Below are 14,855 nucleotides of genomic sequence, written 5' to 3'. Positions count from 1 at the left end.
TAATGTGGTAGTGACTCACACCCAGGACTCACCATCCCTGGACCTGGGCAGAAACCCTCTGCAGGCCTCACTGTAACAGAGGGAGCGACAGAAAACTACACCCAGGACTCGCCATCAATGGGTTAGAGATAGGGAGCCACCCTATGCCTTAACCATCCTGGGCTAGGGACAGAGACACCTCCCCACCACAACCAACCTGGACTGGGCCAAGAATCGACAACTTGAAAAGAAGTCAGTGCCAATAGCAAAGGCTGCAGTGTCATTCAGGGATATTTTATAGCAGCTAAAATCCAGATCAGAGTTATTAGACAGGTGACCTAAAAATAAAACTGCATAAATAATGAAAGAAGGTATTGTGTCAATTATCAGCACCAGCCAGACTGACCATTCATCTGCACAGACCAGGATCCAAATACATCTTTTCAAATCCTGAACATACCTGCCCTCTGATTGAAATCTTCTCCATAAGATCTTATAACGCTGTGCAATTCTTCACCACTCTCCTGAAGGACACAAAGTGCTTTGGTCTATAAAAGCAAAGTACTGTGGGTGCGGGAAACCTGTGATAAAGACAGAAAGTGCTGGAGAAACTCAACAGATTTCAGTTGCTGCCAGACCTGCTGAGTCTTTACAGCATTTTCTGTTTGTTCTTCTGCTTCTTTTATCCTTCCATGATTTTGAACATTTCTGTTTAATCGCCCAAAGTTTAGTTCGGCCATATATGAAGTCTAGTGTACAGTTCTGGTCAGCAGACTACCAGAAGGATGTGAAGGCTCTGGAAAGGGTACAGAAATAGTTTATCAGGATGTTGTCTGGTTTGGAAGGTATTAGCTACGAAGAGAGATTGGACAAGCTTAGTTTGTTTTCACAAGAACGTCAGAGGCTAAGGGGTAACCTGAGAGACGTTTACTAAATTCTGAGAGGTCTAGATACTCCGAGTCTGGTTCCCAGGATAGATTTTTAAAGGTAAAAGGGGTCAGTTTAAAGGAGATGTGAAAGGCAAGGTTTTTACACAGAGGGTGGTAAGTGCATGGAATGTGCTGCCAGTGGAGAAGGTGGAGGAAGACACAAAAGTAACATTTAGGAGACATTTTGACAGATATATGAAGAGACGGGGAGTATTTCATTTGATTTATTACTGTCACCTGTACTGAGGAGCAGTGAAATGTGTTGCGGAATGTGCTTTACAGGCAAATTGTGTTTCTGGGTAATAGTGCAGGATACAGTGTCACAGCGGCTGGGAAGGTGCAGAGAGAGATTATGGAAACATCTGTGGACAGCAATCACAGTTAATGTTTTAGATCGGTTTTATTTTAATAATCTTATTGAATGTGAGAGCAGACTTGCATCATTGAGTCATGCTCCTAGTTTGGACCTTTAATATTGGTTCTGTATTCATGATTGATTTTTATATCCTACAGCTCTTATGGTTAAAACTTAGAAATCAATTGTCATTTGTTTTTGTACCCCATCACCTCAAGTTTTCCTTTAATGTACTGTCACCCCATCTCCCCAAATAGCTCATCCTTTCCCCAAGAACGGAGTCGACTCTTACTCGAAGTCTTATTACAGCTGTCCTTTTACCAAACTATAATATCTTACTCTTACTGACACTGAATGCAGCAACCTGTTTTTAACAAAAGCCCTCGTCCAGTCAAAATCTTTTTATGGCTCTCTTTCATCTTCAAAAAAAAATCTGTTATACTAACCATCTTAGTATCATTTCCATTCTCTCTAAACAAATCTCCAAATGCTCAGAAGTAACTCAGACAGCATCCTGTGTGATAAATGGCCCAGCCATGCTGAAAACTGCCCTTAACTGTTACTGTCTTTTTTTTAGATTAGATTACTTAGATTACTTACAGTGTGGAAACAGGCCCTTCGGCCCAACAAGTCCACACCGACCCGCCGAAGCGCAACCCACCCATACCCCTACATTTATCCCTTACCTAACACTACGGGCAATTTAGCATGGCTAATTCACCTGACCCGCACATCTTTGGACTGTGGGAGGAAACCGGAGCACCCGGAGGAAACCCACGCAGACACGGGGAGAACGTGCAAACTCCACACAGACAGTCGCCTGAGTTGGGAATTGAACCCGGGTCTCAGGCGCTGTGAGGCAGCAGTGCTAACCACCGTGCCGCCCACCTTTTGCTTAATTCTAACAATTTTAACACATTTTTCTGTTCTGTTCTCATTCCATTCTGTAACATTCCTTTAGTGAGCGCTAATAGAGAATGATCAAGGGCTGGGAATCTGAAAGTAGCACTGTACCTGCTTGTGTTTCCTGCTGTATCAGTACAACTGTGATCAGCAGCATCTCACAAACTGTTCCCATAATGCCATGAATTACCTGTCAGAGGGAAAGAAGAAGACTAGTGTTACAACAGACAACAAAAACATTGTCAAAGCACTCTGGAAAATCTCCCGTTATTGCCATATATTGGTTTGGTATGGAGGCCGGGGGTGGGGGGGGGCATAGAGTCTGTTTCAAAATCCAACTGAGAGAAAGGGAAGTGAGTCAGCCACTATTATTTGCTGCAGTGCCCCTTGGAAATGTGTCTGAGTCCCAGAGGGTGACAGGAGTTGAGGTGAATCTGTTGTTCTATTGGGTAGAATATCTTACGAGCACACTGCTCATTGAAGTTTAGAAACTGTTAATAAAGTATGTATGATCTTGAGTTTTATCATGGCAGAGTGAAAAAAGCAAGGGAGTTATAGCAAAGCATTATCAAAGGTTGGATAGATCTCAGGATGATGTGTTGTGTTAAATTAGTGCAAAGATGCTTTACCAGGACAGGAACAGTGATGAGGGAGTTCAGATAACGCAAAGAGACTGGAGAAGCTGAGATTTTAACCCTCAGAACAGAGACATTTCAGAGAAATTTGTGATGGAGGGGTTTGGAATCGTAAAAAATGTTGATAAAGGGAAACCTGCTTTCAACAGCAGCCGGTTTCATCCCCAGAGGAAACAAGGGGAATGGAAAACATCCAGACAACCAAAAGTAACGTGAGGATTTTTGCAATCTTTATACCGTGAGTTGCTGTGACCTGAAATACTGGTAGTAACAGATTCAATAACGACGTTTGAGAGGAATTGGATAAATGTTTTAATCAAAGCTGCAGGAGCTGTTTAGAAATTGTAGTGGAGTATACCAGAGAAACTAATATCGGGTTGTGGCAATCGCTTAAATAGCTGCCATTTCCCCACTGGCACCGGCACTCCAACACCGGCATCTCCAAATCATGACTACTATCGACACCACTAACCGCCTGCTTAAAGTGGATCGCACATACCGACACAGACATCAAGTTTCTCCAGGAATGCAGGCAAGCAGGAAAGATCCTGAAAGGATTACGGATCACCAACCCACTTAGGACGACCTACAACACAGACTACGCAGAGAGACTTTGCCACTACACCTCTCGTAAACTCCTCAATCAGCTCACGCACCAACCCGACAGCAGGCACCACAACCTGGAAATTCAGTTGGAGTCCACACTCTCAGCCTGCACACAGGATACACCAGTAAGTTATGGGACATTGACAAATAGACAAGGCGACAAATCTACACCACGTACATGCGCACGCCAAGAACAAAAAACTGGAGAAGCTTGGCATTCTTACCAGTAATAGCAAAGGCCGCCCTGGAACCACAGTCGACAACATTATCACTGCGGGGAAGTCTGTTGTCAACTTATCGGACTACACCCTTCAACCGGAAGTGATTGAAGTCCTGAGTAGGGGTCTGAACTTCTGCCCCACCACCAAAATGGACACGTTGGTTCTGGCAGCAGACACAGAGGAGTTCATCAGACGAATGAGACTCTGGGAATTCTTTCAAGGTGCCGGCAGTGATCCCACTGAGACCACTGATGAACTGGAACAGTCATCACAGGGATCTGTAGAGGAGCGACCAAAGAGGGCCCCACCAGAGGGCCGCTGCCCTGAGCTTGACGTGTATGCTCAAACTGTCAGGAAATCTATAAATGCCAGATTCATCAGCTGTACCCACAAGGGAGAGCAAAACATCACCCGTTCACAACGCAATGCCATCCAGGCTCTCAAAACTATTCACAACATTGTCATCAAACCAGCAGATAAAGGAGCAGCCATTGTCATTCAGAATAGAACAGATTACTGCAAGGAAGTGTACTGACAACTGAACAAGCAGGAACACTACAGGCAACTACCAGCTGATCCGACCAAAGAACACACCCGAGAATTAAACACACTGATCAGAACTTTGGATCCAGTCCTTCAGAGTTCCCTCCGCGCCCTCATCCCACGTCCTTCTCGTGTAGACGACTTCTACCGCCTTCCAAAGGTACACAAAGCCAACACACCGGGACGTCCCATCGTGTCAGGCAATGGGACCCTCTGTGAGAATCTCTCTGGCTATGTGGAAGACATCTTGAAACCTATTGTACAGGGGATCTCCAGCTCTGTCGCAACACTACAGATTTCTTACAGAAACTCAGCACCCATGGACCATTTGAACTGGGAACATTCCTCACCCACAATGGACGTTTCTGCACTCTACACCAGCATCCCCCACAAGGATGGCATCGCGCCAACAGCCTCAGTATCAACGCCAACAACTGCCAATCTCCAAACACCATCCTACAACTCATCCACTTTATCCTCGATCATAACGTCTTCACCTCTGACAACCAATCCTTCATCCAGACACATGGAACAGCCATGGGACCAAGTTTGCACCCCAACATGCCAACATTTTTATGCACAGGTTCGAACAAGATTTCTTCTCGATGCAGGATCTCCAACCAACGTTGTACATTGATGACATTTTCTTTCTCTGGAGCCATGGCGAGGAGTCACTGATAAAACTACACAGTGACATCAACAAGTTTCATCCCACGTGGGCAGCACGGTGGCACAGTGGTTAGCACTGCTGCCTCACAGCGCCAGAGACCTGGGTTCAATTCCCGACTCAGGCAACTGTCTGTGCGGAGTTTGCACGTTCTCCCCGTGTCTGCGTGGGTTTCCTCCGGGTGCTCCGGTTTCCTCCCACAGTCCAAAGATGTGTGGGCCAGGTGAATTGGCCATGCTACATTGCCCGTAGTGTTAGGTAAGGGGTATATGTAGGAGTATGGGTGGGTTGCGCTTCGGCGGGTCGGTGTGGACTTGTTGGGCCGAATGGCCTGTTTCCATAATGTAAATAATCTAATCTAATCTAATCAAAACCTCACAATGCTACACTTCTCCAGCTTCCACCCAAAACATATTAAAACAACCATCCCCTATGGACAAGCCCTACACATACACCAGATCTGCTCAGATGAGGAGGAACATGACGGACACCTGGAAGTACTCAGGGATGCCCTCACAAGAACGGGGTACGATGCCCAACTCATCGACCGCCAGTTCTGACGTGCCACAGCAAGGAACTCAAATGACATCCTCAGGAGACAGACACGTGCTGCAACTGACAGGGTACCCTTCGTTGTTCAGTATTTCCCCGGGGCTGAAAAATTCTGCCATGTTCTTCGTGACCTGCAACACATTATCAATGAGGACGAGCACCTCACCAAGACCTTCCCCACACCTCCACTACTTGCCTTTAAACAACCGCCAAACCTCAAACACATCATTGTTTGTAGCAAACTGCTAAACAATCTAAACATCAGGTCATAGACAGAGAACACAGGGGGCTAACACCTTCAACATATTGTCCAGCTATCACCATTGTTAACAGCTAACCCGAGAATGCAACTTTAAAAAAAGGGTTTTGTGATTTACACATGAAAGAAGTGAAACTATCACTGTATTCTAACAGATGAAAGGGTTAACAGATAATCAATTTTTCAATGTATAATTTCAGTTACATCACACTGCTAATTTTTGCTATAAATTGTGTGTTATGATCGAGCCCTCCACTATCTCCTGATGAAGGAGCGTCGCTCCGAAAGCTAGTGTGCTTCCAATTAAGCCTGTTGGACTATAATCTGGTGTTGTGTGATTTTTAATTAAGTCTGTGAGAGAATGCATGTGTGAGTGTGGGAGTGTATGTGTGTGTGTCTGTTGGAGAGTGTGTGTCTGTCTGGTGTATGGGGGGGTTGTGGGCGGCTGTGAGAGAGACTGTATATGTGTGTCTGAGTGTAAAGTGTCTATGTCTGTGACAGGATGCATGTGTGAGTGTGGGACTGTGAGTGGCTGTAGGAGTGTCTATCTGTCTCATTCTTGGACACATGGGGGGCACAGTGGCACCTCCATGGGGGTGGTTAGCACTGCTACCTCACAGCACCGGGATCCCAGGTTTGATTCCAGCCTCGGGTGACTGTCTGTGTAGAGTTTTCACATTTTCCCCGTGTCTGCGTGGGTTTCCTCTGGGTGCTCCGGTTTCCTCCCACACTCCAAAGATGTGCAGGTCAGGTGAATTGGCCATGCTAAATTGCCCGTAGTGTTAAGTGCATTAGTCAGAGAGAAATGGGACTGGGTGCTTTACTCTTTGGAGGGTTGGTATGGATTTGTTGGGCCGAAGGGCCTGTTTGCACACTGTAGGGAATCTAATCTAATCCATAAAGGATGGATATCTCAGCACCACCCTCTACCGCAAACCCACAGACAACCTCACAATTCTACACTTCTCCAGCTTCCACCCAAAACATATTAAAACAGCCATTCCCTATGGACAAGCCCTACGTGTACACCGGATCTGCTCAGATGAGGAGGGACGTGACGGGCACCTGGAAGTACTCAGGGATGCCCTCACAAGAACGGGGTACGATGCCCAACTCATCGACCGCCAGTTCTGACGTGCCACAGCAAGGAACCGTAATGACCTCCTCAGGAGACAGACACGTGCTGCAACTGACAGGGTACCCTTCGTTGTTCAGTATTTCCCAGGGGCTGAAAAATTACGCCATGTTCTCCGTGACCTGCAACACATTATCAATGAGGATGAGCACCTCACCAAGACCCTCCCCACACCTCCACTACTTGCCTTTAAACAACCACCAAACCTCAAACAGATCATTGTTCATAGCAAGCTGCCTGGCTCTCAGGACAACTCCATCCAACCCTGTCACGGTGGGCGCTGCAAGACGTGTCAGATTGTGGACATAGATACCACTATTAGGCATGGGGACACCTCCCACCTTGTACATGGCAGGTACTCATGTGACTCAGCCAACCAGTTCCCTCCCAGTTGGGGAACACTTCAGTGGTCCAGGATATTCAGCCTCGGACCTTCGGGTGACCATCCTCCAAGGTGGACTTCGGGACAGGCAGCAGAGGAAAGTGGCCGAGCAGAGGCTGATAGCTAAGTTCCATACCCCTAGGGAGGGCCTCAACCGGGACCTTGGGTTCATGTCACATTATAGATGACCACCATTGCACTTTCTACACAGGCACTCCTGCGCATGCGCATACACATACAGGCACTCCTATACACAGACACAGACACAGGCACTCACAAACACTCCTACAGACACGCACACTCCCACAGTCAGACATGCACCCTCTCACAGACTTAGATTTTACACTCACACACACGTATACACTCTCTCACAGACACTAACAAACCCCCACCCCAGACACACACAGACATATACACACACAGACAGACAGACACACACACACATGCACACATACACATATATATTTGTGGGTTGAATTTGTACTTTGCTCAAAAACTGCATGAATTCATATAAGACTCTGTTAACTTACTTTTTAGATTAGAAGTCAGATCTATTGACTGGATCATCGATCCTCCACTGGGGAATCCCACTTGAGTAAACAAAGACACAAGCAACAAGATAGCAGCAGTTATTAATAGAAACACAACAAACTCTAGACTGTTGCATGATTTGAAGAGGCCAGTGTTGGACTGGGGTGTACAAAGTTACCAATCACACAACGGAGAAAGTGAGGACTGCAGATGCTGGAGATCGGAGCTGAAAATGTTTTGCTGGAAAAGCGCAGCAGGTCAGGCAGCATCCAAGGAGCAGGAGAATTGACGTTTCAGGCATGAGCCCTTCTTCAGGAATCTTTGAGGAAAGTGTGCCAAGCAGGCTAAGATAAAAGGTAGGGAGGAGGGACTTGGGGGAGGGGCATTGGAAATCCGATATTGCATTTCTAACGCCCCTCCCCCAAGTCCCTCCTCCCTCCCTACCTTTTATCTTAGCCTGCTTGGCACACTCTCTTCATTCCTGAAGAAGGGCTCATGCCCGAAACGTCGATTCTCCTGCTCCTTGGATGCTGCCTGACCTGCTGTGCCTTTCCAGCAACACATTTTCAGCTCCGATCTCCAGCATCTGCAGTCCTCACTTTCCCCGTTGTGTGATTGGTAACTTTGTACACCCCAGTCCAACACTGGCCTCTTCAAATCATGCAACAGTCTAGAGTTTGTTGTGTTTCTATTAATAACTGCTGCTATCTTGTTGCTTATGTCTTTGTTTACTCACGTGGGATTCCCCAGTGGAGGATCGATGATCCAGTCAATAGATCTGACTTTAATTAAATTTATTGTTGTCACATGTACCTAGGTACAGTGAAATGTTTTGTTTTCCAAGGAGTCCAAGCAGTTCATACCATCCAAAGTTCATAAGGTAATCGTACAGGAGGAATACAATGTTACAGCTGTAAAGAAGGTGCACAAAAAGCAAGATTTCAAATATGAGAGGTCCATTTAGAAGTCTAGGACCAGCAAGGAAGAAGCTGTTCTTGAATCTGTTTGTATCTTCTGCCTGACGGAAGAGGTTGGAAGAGATTATAACCAGGGTGGGAGGGGTCTTTGATGATGTTGCTGTCTTCTGAAGCAGCGAGAGGTGTCGATGGAGTGAATGGATGAAAGGTTGGCTTGCGTGATTGACTGGGCTGTGTTCACAACTCTGTAGTTTCTTATGGTTCTCGCCAGAGCAGTTGCCAAACCAAGCCGCAATGCATCTTCATAGAATGCTTTCAGCGGTGCATCTATAAAGGTTGTTGAGAGTCCTTATGGATGTGCCGAGTTTCCTGAGTCACCCGTGGAAGCAGAGGTTTTGTTGTGCCTCTTGCTGGTCACATCTCTGAGGTGGCCCAGGACAGATTGTTGGTGATCGTCGCTCCTAGGAACTTGATGCTGTTGACCCTCTCCACCTGAGCTCCATTGGTGTAGACAGGGGCATCTTGCTTCCTGAAGTCAATGGCTAGAGCATTGTCAGTTGTCGATCATTTCAAAATAATGTACAGAGATAAATATTCATCTGCACATTCACTGGAGCATCAGACTGAGAGAATTACTGCTGAAAACCTGACTTATGCATAACTTGCCCACAGTGTCTGTGAAATTAACCATCTAACTACACTCTAACCTTCAAGGAAAAAAATGGGAAAGCCAGACAGATAGTCAGCAAGATATGGAGAGACACAGAATAAAAAATTAGCTGAGACAGAAGAGGCAGCAAAAACAAGACAGAATTGAGAGATAGTGATGCATATGGTAGAGACAGAACGTTGGAGAGATTTACTGCTAATATTTTAAAAATGAAGCTTCTTTATTGTCTGGTTTCCTGAATGTAGTTTTTATTTAGTTTGTTTACAGGATGTGGAAATCATAGGCAAGGTCAGCATTTACTGATCATTCCTAATGCCTTAAAATGATCATGCTGAACTGTGAACTCTCAGCCGGTTCAGAGAGGGCATGCGCAGTGTTACATCAAAACTAACCTGGACATGGTTCTCTCTAATATGTACTTCACTTTGTTTACTGGCTGTTTCCTGTTATGACAAACCCAGAGCTGCAAAGTTGCTTCTTTAATCTGATTACAAAACTTTTAACCTCTCATTGAACAAGGATCTATTCATCTCTGCCTTAAAAATATTCAAGGACTCTGTTTCCATCAGCTTTTCAGCAAGAGAGTTCTAAAGACTCAGAAGTGTAGTTACTTAAACATGAATTTAATATGTGTGGTCTCGAGGAGATTAACCACAACACAAACCTGAGAATCGTTTTTTGCCTCAACTTGGTTTTAAATGGGTCATCTCTGATGTTTAAAGTGTGACCCTTGGTTTTAGATTCCCAGATAAGAGGAAAGATCCTCTTCTCGTCCACTCTGTCAAGATCCTTTAGGAATGTGAATGTTCCAATGAAATTGCACTTCTAAATTCCAACAGACACAAATCCAACCTGTCATGAAACAGCCCTCCAACTCCGGGTATTAGTCTGGTAAACCTTCCCTGAACTGTTTCCAATGCATTTATGTTCAGTCTTAAATGAGGTGACTAAGACTGCACAGAGTATTCCAGATGATGTCCCACCTGTGCCTACAAACTCCCTACCTTTATTCTCAATCCTCCTTGTCATGTATGATAACATTCTATTAGCTTGTCTAATTACTTGCTATACCTGCACACACTAAACTTTTGTGATTCACGCACAAGGACCCACACGGCCCGATCCATCTGTATTTACCCCAAGTGAGTAAGGACAGTGGGATCTTCATCCCTGTCACTGACAATCTGTACAGGTCCCTGTGCCAAATCACTGAAATGTGAGAGTGTCTGGGTCCAGCCTGAGAATACGATCAGGCATTATGTGAGAGCTCGTCCAATCAAACAACCCATTGCCGTTTCCGTGGAAACGAGAAGATTAGAGTTTAGAATATTCATAATCACAGGCACCATATTCATTCCTAGCTGAGGACAAAATAGATCACTGTTAAACTGTGCACAGCTAGTCCCTAACAACAGTAATTTAGCAAAGAATACATGCCATTTTTGACATGGTAGTTGAGAAATGGATATTAGCCAGAAGATTGCACAGGCCTCCTTTCCTTTTCTTCAGACGAGTTGTGTGGAATTGTTTACATCTAAATTACCTGGCAGAATTAACCTCAGTTTAATATCTAATCTGAGAGAGAGTACCTCAACCATGTGTGATCCTCTCAGTAGTGACCCTCCAACATTGCAGCACACACTGACCCTCTGACAGTACAGCACTCCCTCAGTAATGACACTCCAGCAGTGTCATTGTTCCTCACCTTCCAACAGTGCAATAGTCTTTCACTACTAATCTTCCCACAGTAAAGCCCCCCCCCCATTACTGATCTCCAACGGTAAAGCCCCCTCTCATTACTAATCCTCACACAGTAAAACCCTCCCCCATTACTGATCTCCAAAGGTAAAGCCCCCCATTACTAATCCTCCCACAGTAAAGCCCCCCCATTACTGATCTCCCACAGTAAAGCCCCCCCATTACTGATCTCCAACGGTAAAGCCCCCTCTCATTACTAATCCTCACACAGTAAAACCCTCCCCCATTACTGATACTTTAACAGTAAAGCCCCCCCATTACTGATCCTCCCACAGTAAACCACCCCCTCATTACTGATACTCTAATAGTAAAGCCCCCCCATTACTACCCTCCCACAGTAAAGCCCCCCCATTACTGATCTCCAACGGTAAAGCCCCCTCTCATTACTGATCTCCAACGGTAAAGCCCCCCATTACTGATCTCCAACGGTAAAGCCCCCCCCATTACTGATACTTTAACAGTAAAGCCCCCCATTACTGATCCTCCCACAGTAAAGCCCCCCCTCATTACTGATCTCCAACGGTAAAGCCCCCCCTCATTACTAATCCTCCAATAGTAAAGCCCCCCCATTACTGATCCTCCCACAGTAAAGCCCCCCCTCATTACTGATCTCCAACGGTAAAGCCCCCCCTCATTACTAATCCTCCAATAGTAAAGCCCCCTCATTACTGATCTCCCACAGTAAAGCCCCCCCATTACTGATACTCCAATAGTAAAGCCCCCCATTACTGATCTCCCACAGTAAAGCCCCCCCATTACTGATACTCCAATAGTAAAGCCCCCCCCATTACTGATCTCCCACAGTAAAGCCCCCCCATTACTGATACTCCCACAGTAAAGCCCCCCCATTACTGATACTCCAATGGTAAAGCCCCCTCTCATTACTAATCCTCACACAGTAAAACCCTCCCCCATTACTGATCTCCAACGGTAAAGCCCCCCATTACTAATCCTCCCACAGTAAAGCCCCCCCATTACTGATCTCCCACAGTAAAGCCCCCCCATTACTGATCTCCAACGGTAAAGCCCCCTCTCATTACTAATCCTCACACAGTAAAACCCTCCCCCATTACTGATACTTTAACAGTAAAGCCCCCCCATTACTGATCCTCCCACAGTAAACCACCCCCTCATTACTGATACTCCAATAGTAAAGCCCCCCCATTACTACCCTCCCACAGTAAAGCCCCCCCATTACTGATCTCCCACAGTAAAGCCCCCCCATTACTGATCTCCAACGGTAAAGCCCCCCATTACTGATACTTTAACAGTAAAGCCCCCCCCATTACTGATCTCCCACAGTAAAGCCCCCCCATTACTGATACTCCAACAGTTAGTCCCCCCCCATTACTGATACTGCAGGCAGTAAAGCCCCCCCCATTACTGATAATCCAATAGTAAAGCCTCCCTCATTACTGATCTACAACAGTAAAGCCCCCCCCCCATTACTGATACTCCAGGCAGTAAAGCCCCCCCCCATTACTGATACTCCAGGCAGTAAAGCCACCCCCCCCCCCCCCATTACTGATACTCCCACAGTAAAGCACTGCCTCAGCCCTGACTTTCCAACTTGTCCTTACCCTCGAATGTTTTGGCGCTGTCTTCATTCTGTCTGTCCAAGCATGTGGCATTCACTTAGTATTGACTCTCCATTAGAGCATTAATCTGCCCAAACTGACCATCCAACCATGCAGCATGCCTCCAGTGCTGTACTGCAGCATCAGCTGGGATGATGTGCTCAGATCCAGAGAATGAACTTCATCGCCTCTTCACTCAGGAGTGAGTTTACCAAAGCTAAGCTCCCAGATCGAGGTGCTCCATTTCACTGAGACATTGAGGTGTTGGGAGGCTTCATGGAAGGCTCACCTGGTGCTGGATTTATGTGCTCGTGGGGAAGCAGATGTAATTTAACTGAAAAACTGAAAACAATGCTGGGAACAGGAGACAGGAAGCTGTCAGCTTTGCAATTACATTTCTGAGAATGACAATAAAAATACTTTCAGTAGATGCTAGGAAGTGAGAAACCGCAAGTCACAGGAAGTGATCAGCAAGGCATGCTCCTGCACTAATGCTGCAGTGTTGACAGTATAGTGCTGAGAAAGCACAGCAAGTCAGAGTTCCTCCTTCCTGGTGAAGGGCTCTTGCCCAAAACATCAATTCTCCTGCTTCTCGGAGGCTGCCTGACCTGCTGTGCTTTTCCAGCACCACACTCTCAACTCTGATCTCCAGAATCTGCAGTCCTCACTTTTCTCCTAGTTGACTACTAACACTGCAGTGACAAAACCCAATTGCTGGGGGAGGCTTCACAAAGTCTGATTGGAGGAACAAGATTAAGATCCATTGGGGGGGTTCCCAAGGGAAATGAAACTTTGGGCTGCAGGCTGTTCTCTGTGCATCTTGCTACAGTGTCAGACGTCCTCTAGTAGGCATGAGATATTTACCATCAGTGCTGATCCTCTCCCCAGTAAGAATCGGGTATTTACCAGCAGCCCTGACCCTTCCCCAGTAAGAAATGAATGTTTACCATCGGCCCTGACCCTCTCCCCAGTAAGAATCGGGTATTTACCAGCAGCCCTGACCCTTCCCCAGTAGGAAATGAATGTTTACCAGCAGCCCTGACCCTTCCCCAGTAGGAAATGAATGTTTACCATCGGCCCTGACCCTCTCCCCAGTAAGAATCGGGTATTTACCAGCAGCCCTGACCCTTCCCCAGTAGGAAATGAATGTTTACCAGCAGCCCTGACCCTTCCCCAGTAAGAATCGGGTATTTACCAGCAGCCCTGACCCTTCCCCAGTAGGAAATGAATGTTTACCATCGGCCCTGACCCTCTCCCCAGTAAGAATCGGGTATTTACCATCGGCCCTGACCCTCTCCCCAGTAAGAATCGGGTATTTACCATCGGCCCTGACCCTCTCCCCAGTATGAATCGGGTATTTACCAGCAGCCCTGACCCTCTCCCCAGTATGAATTGGGTATTTACCAGCAGCCCTCATACAAATAACCTGCCGGAAATGCCTGAAGGAGGTACTGAAAGAAATCCAAATTATTAGTCAAGAAATTGATGGACTATGTCCCCAGACCGTAATGCTGTGCATTCTAGAGTACTTATAGAAGTGTCCATGCCATGTGCGAGCAAGGTGAGGAATAGGGAGAGAGGAGTTTAATATGTGGCTACAGGGATGGTGCAAGAGAGACTGTTTTGGATACCTGGATAATTGCGGCTCGTTCTAGGGTAGGTGGGATCTTTACAAAAAGGATGTTCTACACCTGAACCAGAGGGGTACTAATATCCTGGGGGCGGGGGAAGTATGCTAATACTTAGGGTTTGGACTAATTCAGCAGGTGAATGGGAACGTAAATTGTAGCTCCAGTGTCCAGGAGGGTGAGAGTAGTGAGGTCAGAAATAAGGTTTCTAGATTGCAAGAGTTCACTGGCAAGCAGGAAGGTACTTTGAAGTGTGTCTTGTTTGAAGGATTCAGAATAAAGTGTGTGAACTTGCAGCATGGGCTGATAGCTGGGATGTTGTGGCCATTTAGAGACATGGATGGAGCAGGGACAGCAATGGTTGTTGCAGATTCCAGGATTTAGATGTTTCAGTAAGAACAGAGAAGATGGTAAAAGAGTCATCGAGATGTACAGCATGGGAACAGACCCTAGGGGGAGGTGTGGGATTGTTAATCAAGAATGGTATTACGGTGACAGAAAAGATGTTTGAGGACTTGTCTCCTGAGGTATTATGGGCTGAGGTTAGAAACAGGAAAGGAGTGGTCACCCTGTTCAGAGTTTTCTTAGATTAGATTACTTACAGTGTG

At 46.2% G+C, this 14,855-nt stretch overlaps 1 protein-coding gene across 1 annotated transcript in view; it reads right to left on the bottom strand.

Moving 5' to 3' along the window:
• The window catches only part of LOC132835973 (interleukin-12 receptor subunit beta-2-like), a 76,212-nt gene extending 63,210 nt beyond the window's left edge, over positions 1-13,002 (bottom strand). The window contains exons 1-2 of the mRNA XM_060855146.1: positions 12,623-13,002; positions 2,278-2,356 (exon numbers count right to left, since the gene is read on the bottom strand). Of these exons, the coding sequence (XP_060711129.1) occupies positions 2,278-2,356; positions 12,623-12,673 (130 nt within the window). The 5' untranslated portion in view covers positions 12,674-13,002. The remainder of the gene's footprint in view (positions 1-2,277; positions 2,357-12,622) is intronic.
• Positions 13,003-14,855: the final 1,853 nt, after the last annotated feature.

This window comes from Hemiscyllium ocellatum, chromosome 45, assembly GCF_020745735.1.
Source record: "Hemiscyllium ocellatum isolate sHemOce1 chromosome 45, sHemOce1.pat.X.cur, whole genome shotgun sequence".
Taxonomy (NCBI): Eukaryota; Metazoa; Chordata; class Chondrichthyes; order Orectolobiformes; family Hemiscylliidae; genus Hemiscyllium; species Hemiscyllium ocellatum.
This window is presented reverse-complemented; position numbering and strand designations above follow the sequence as displayed.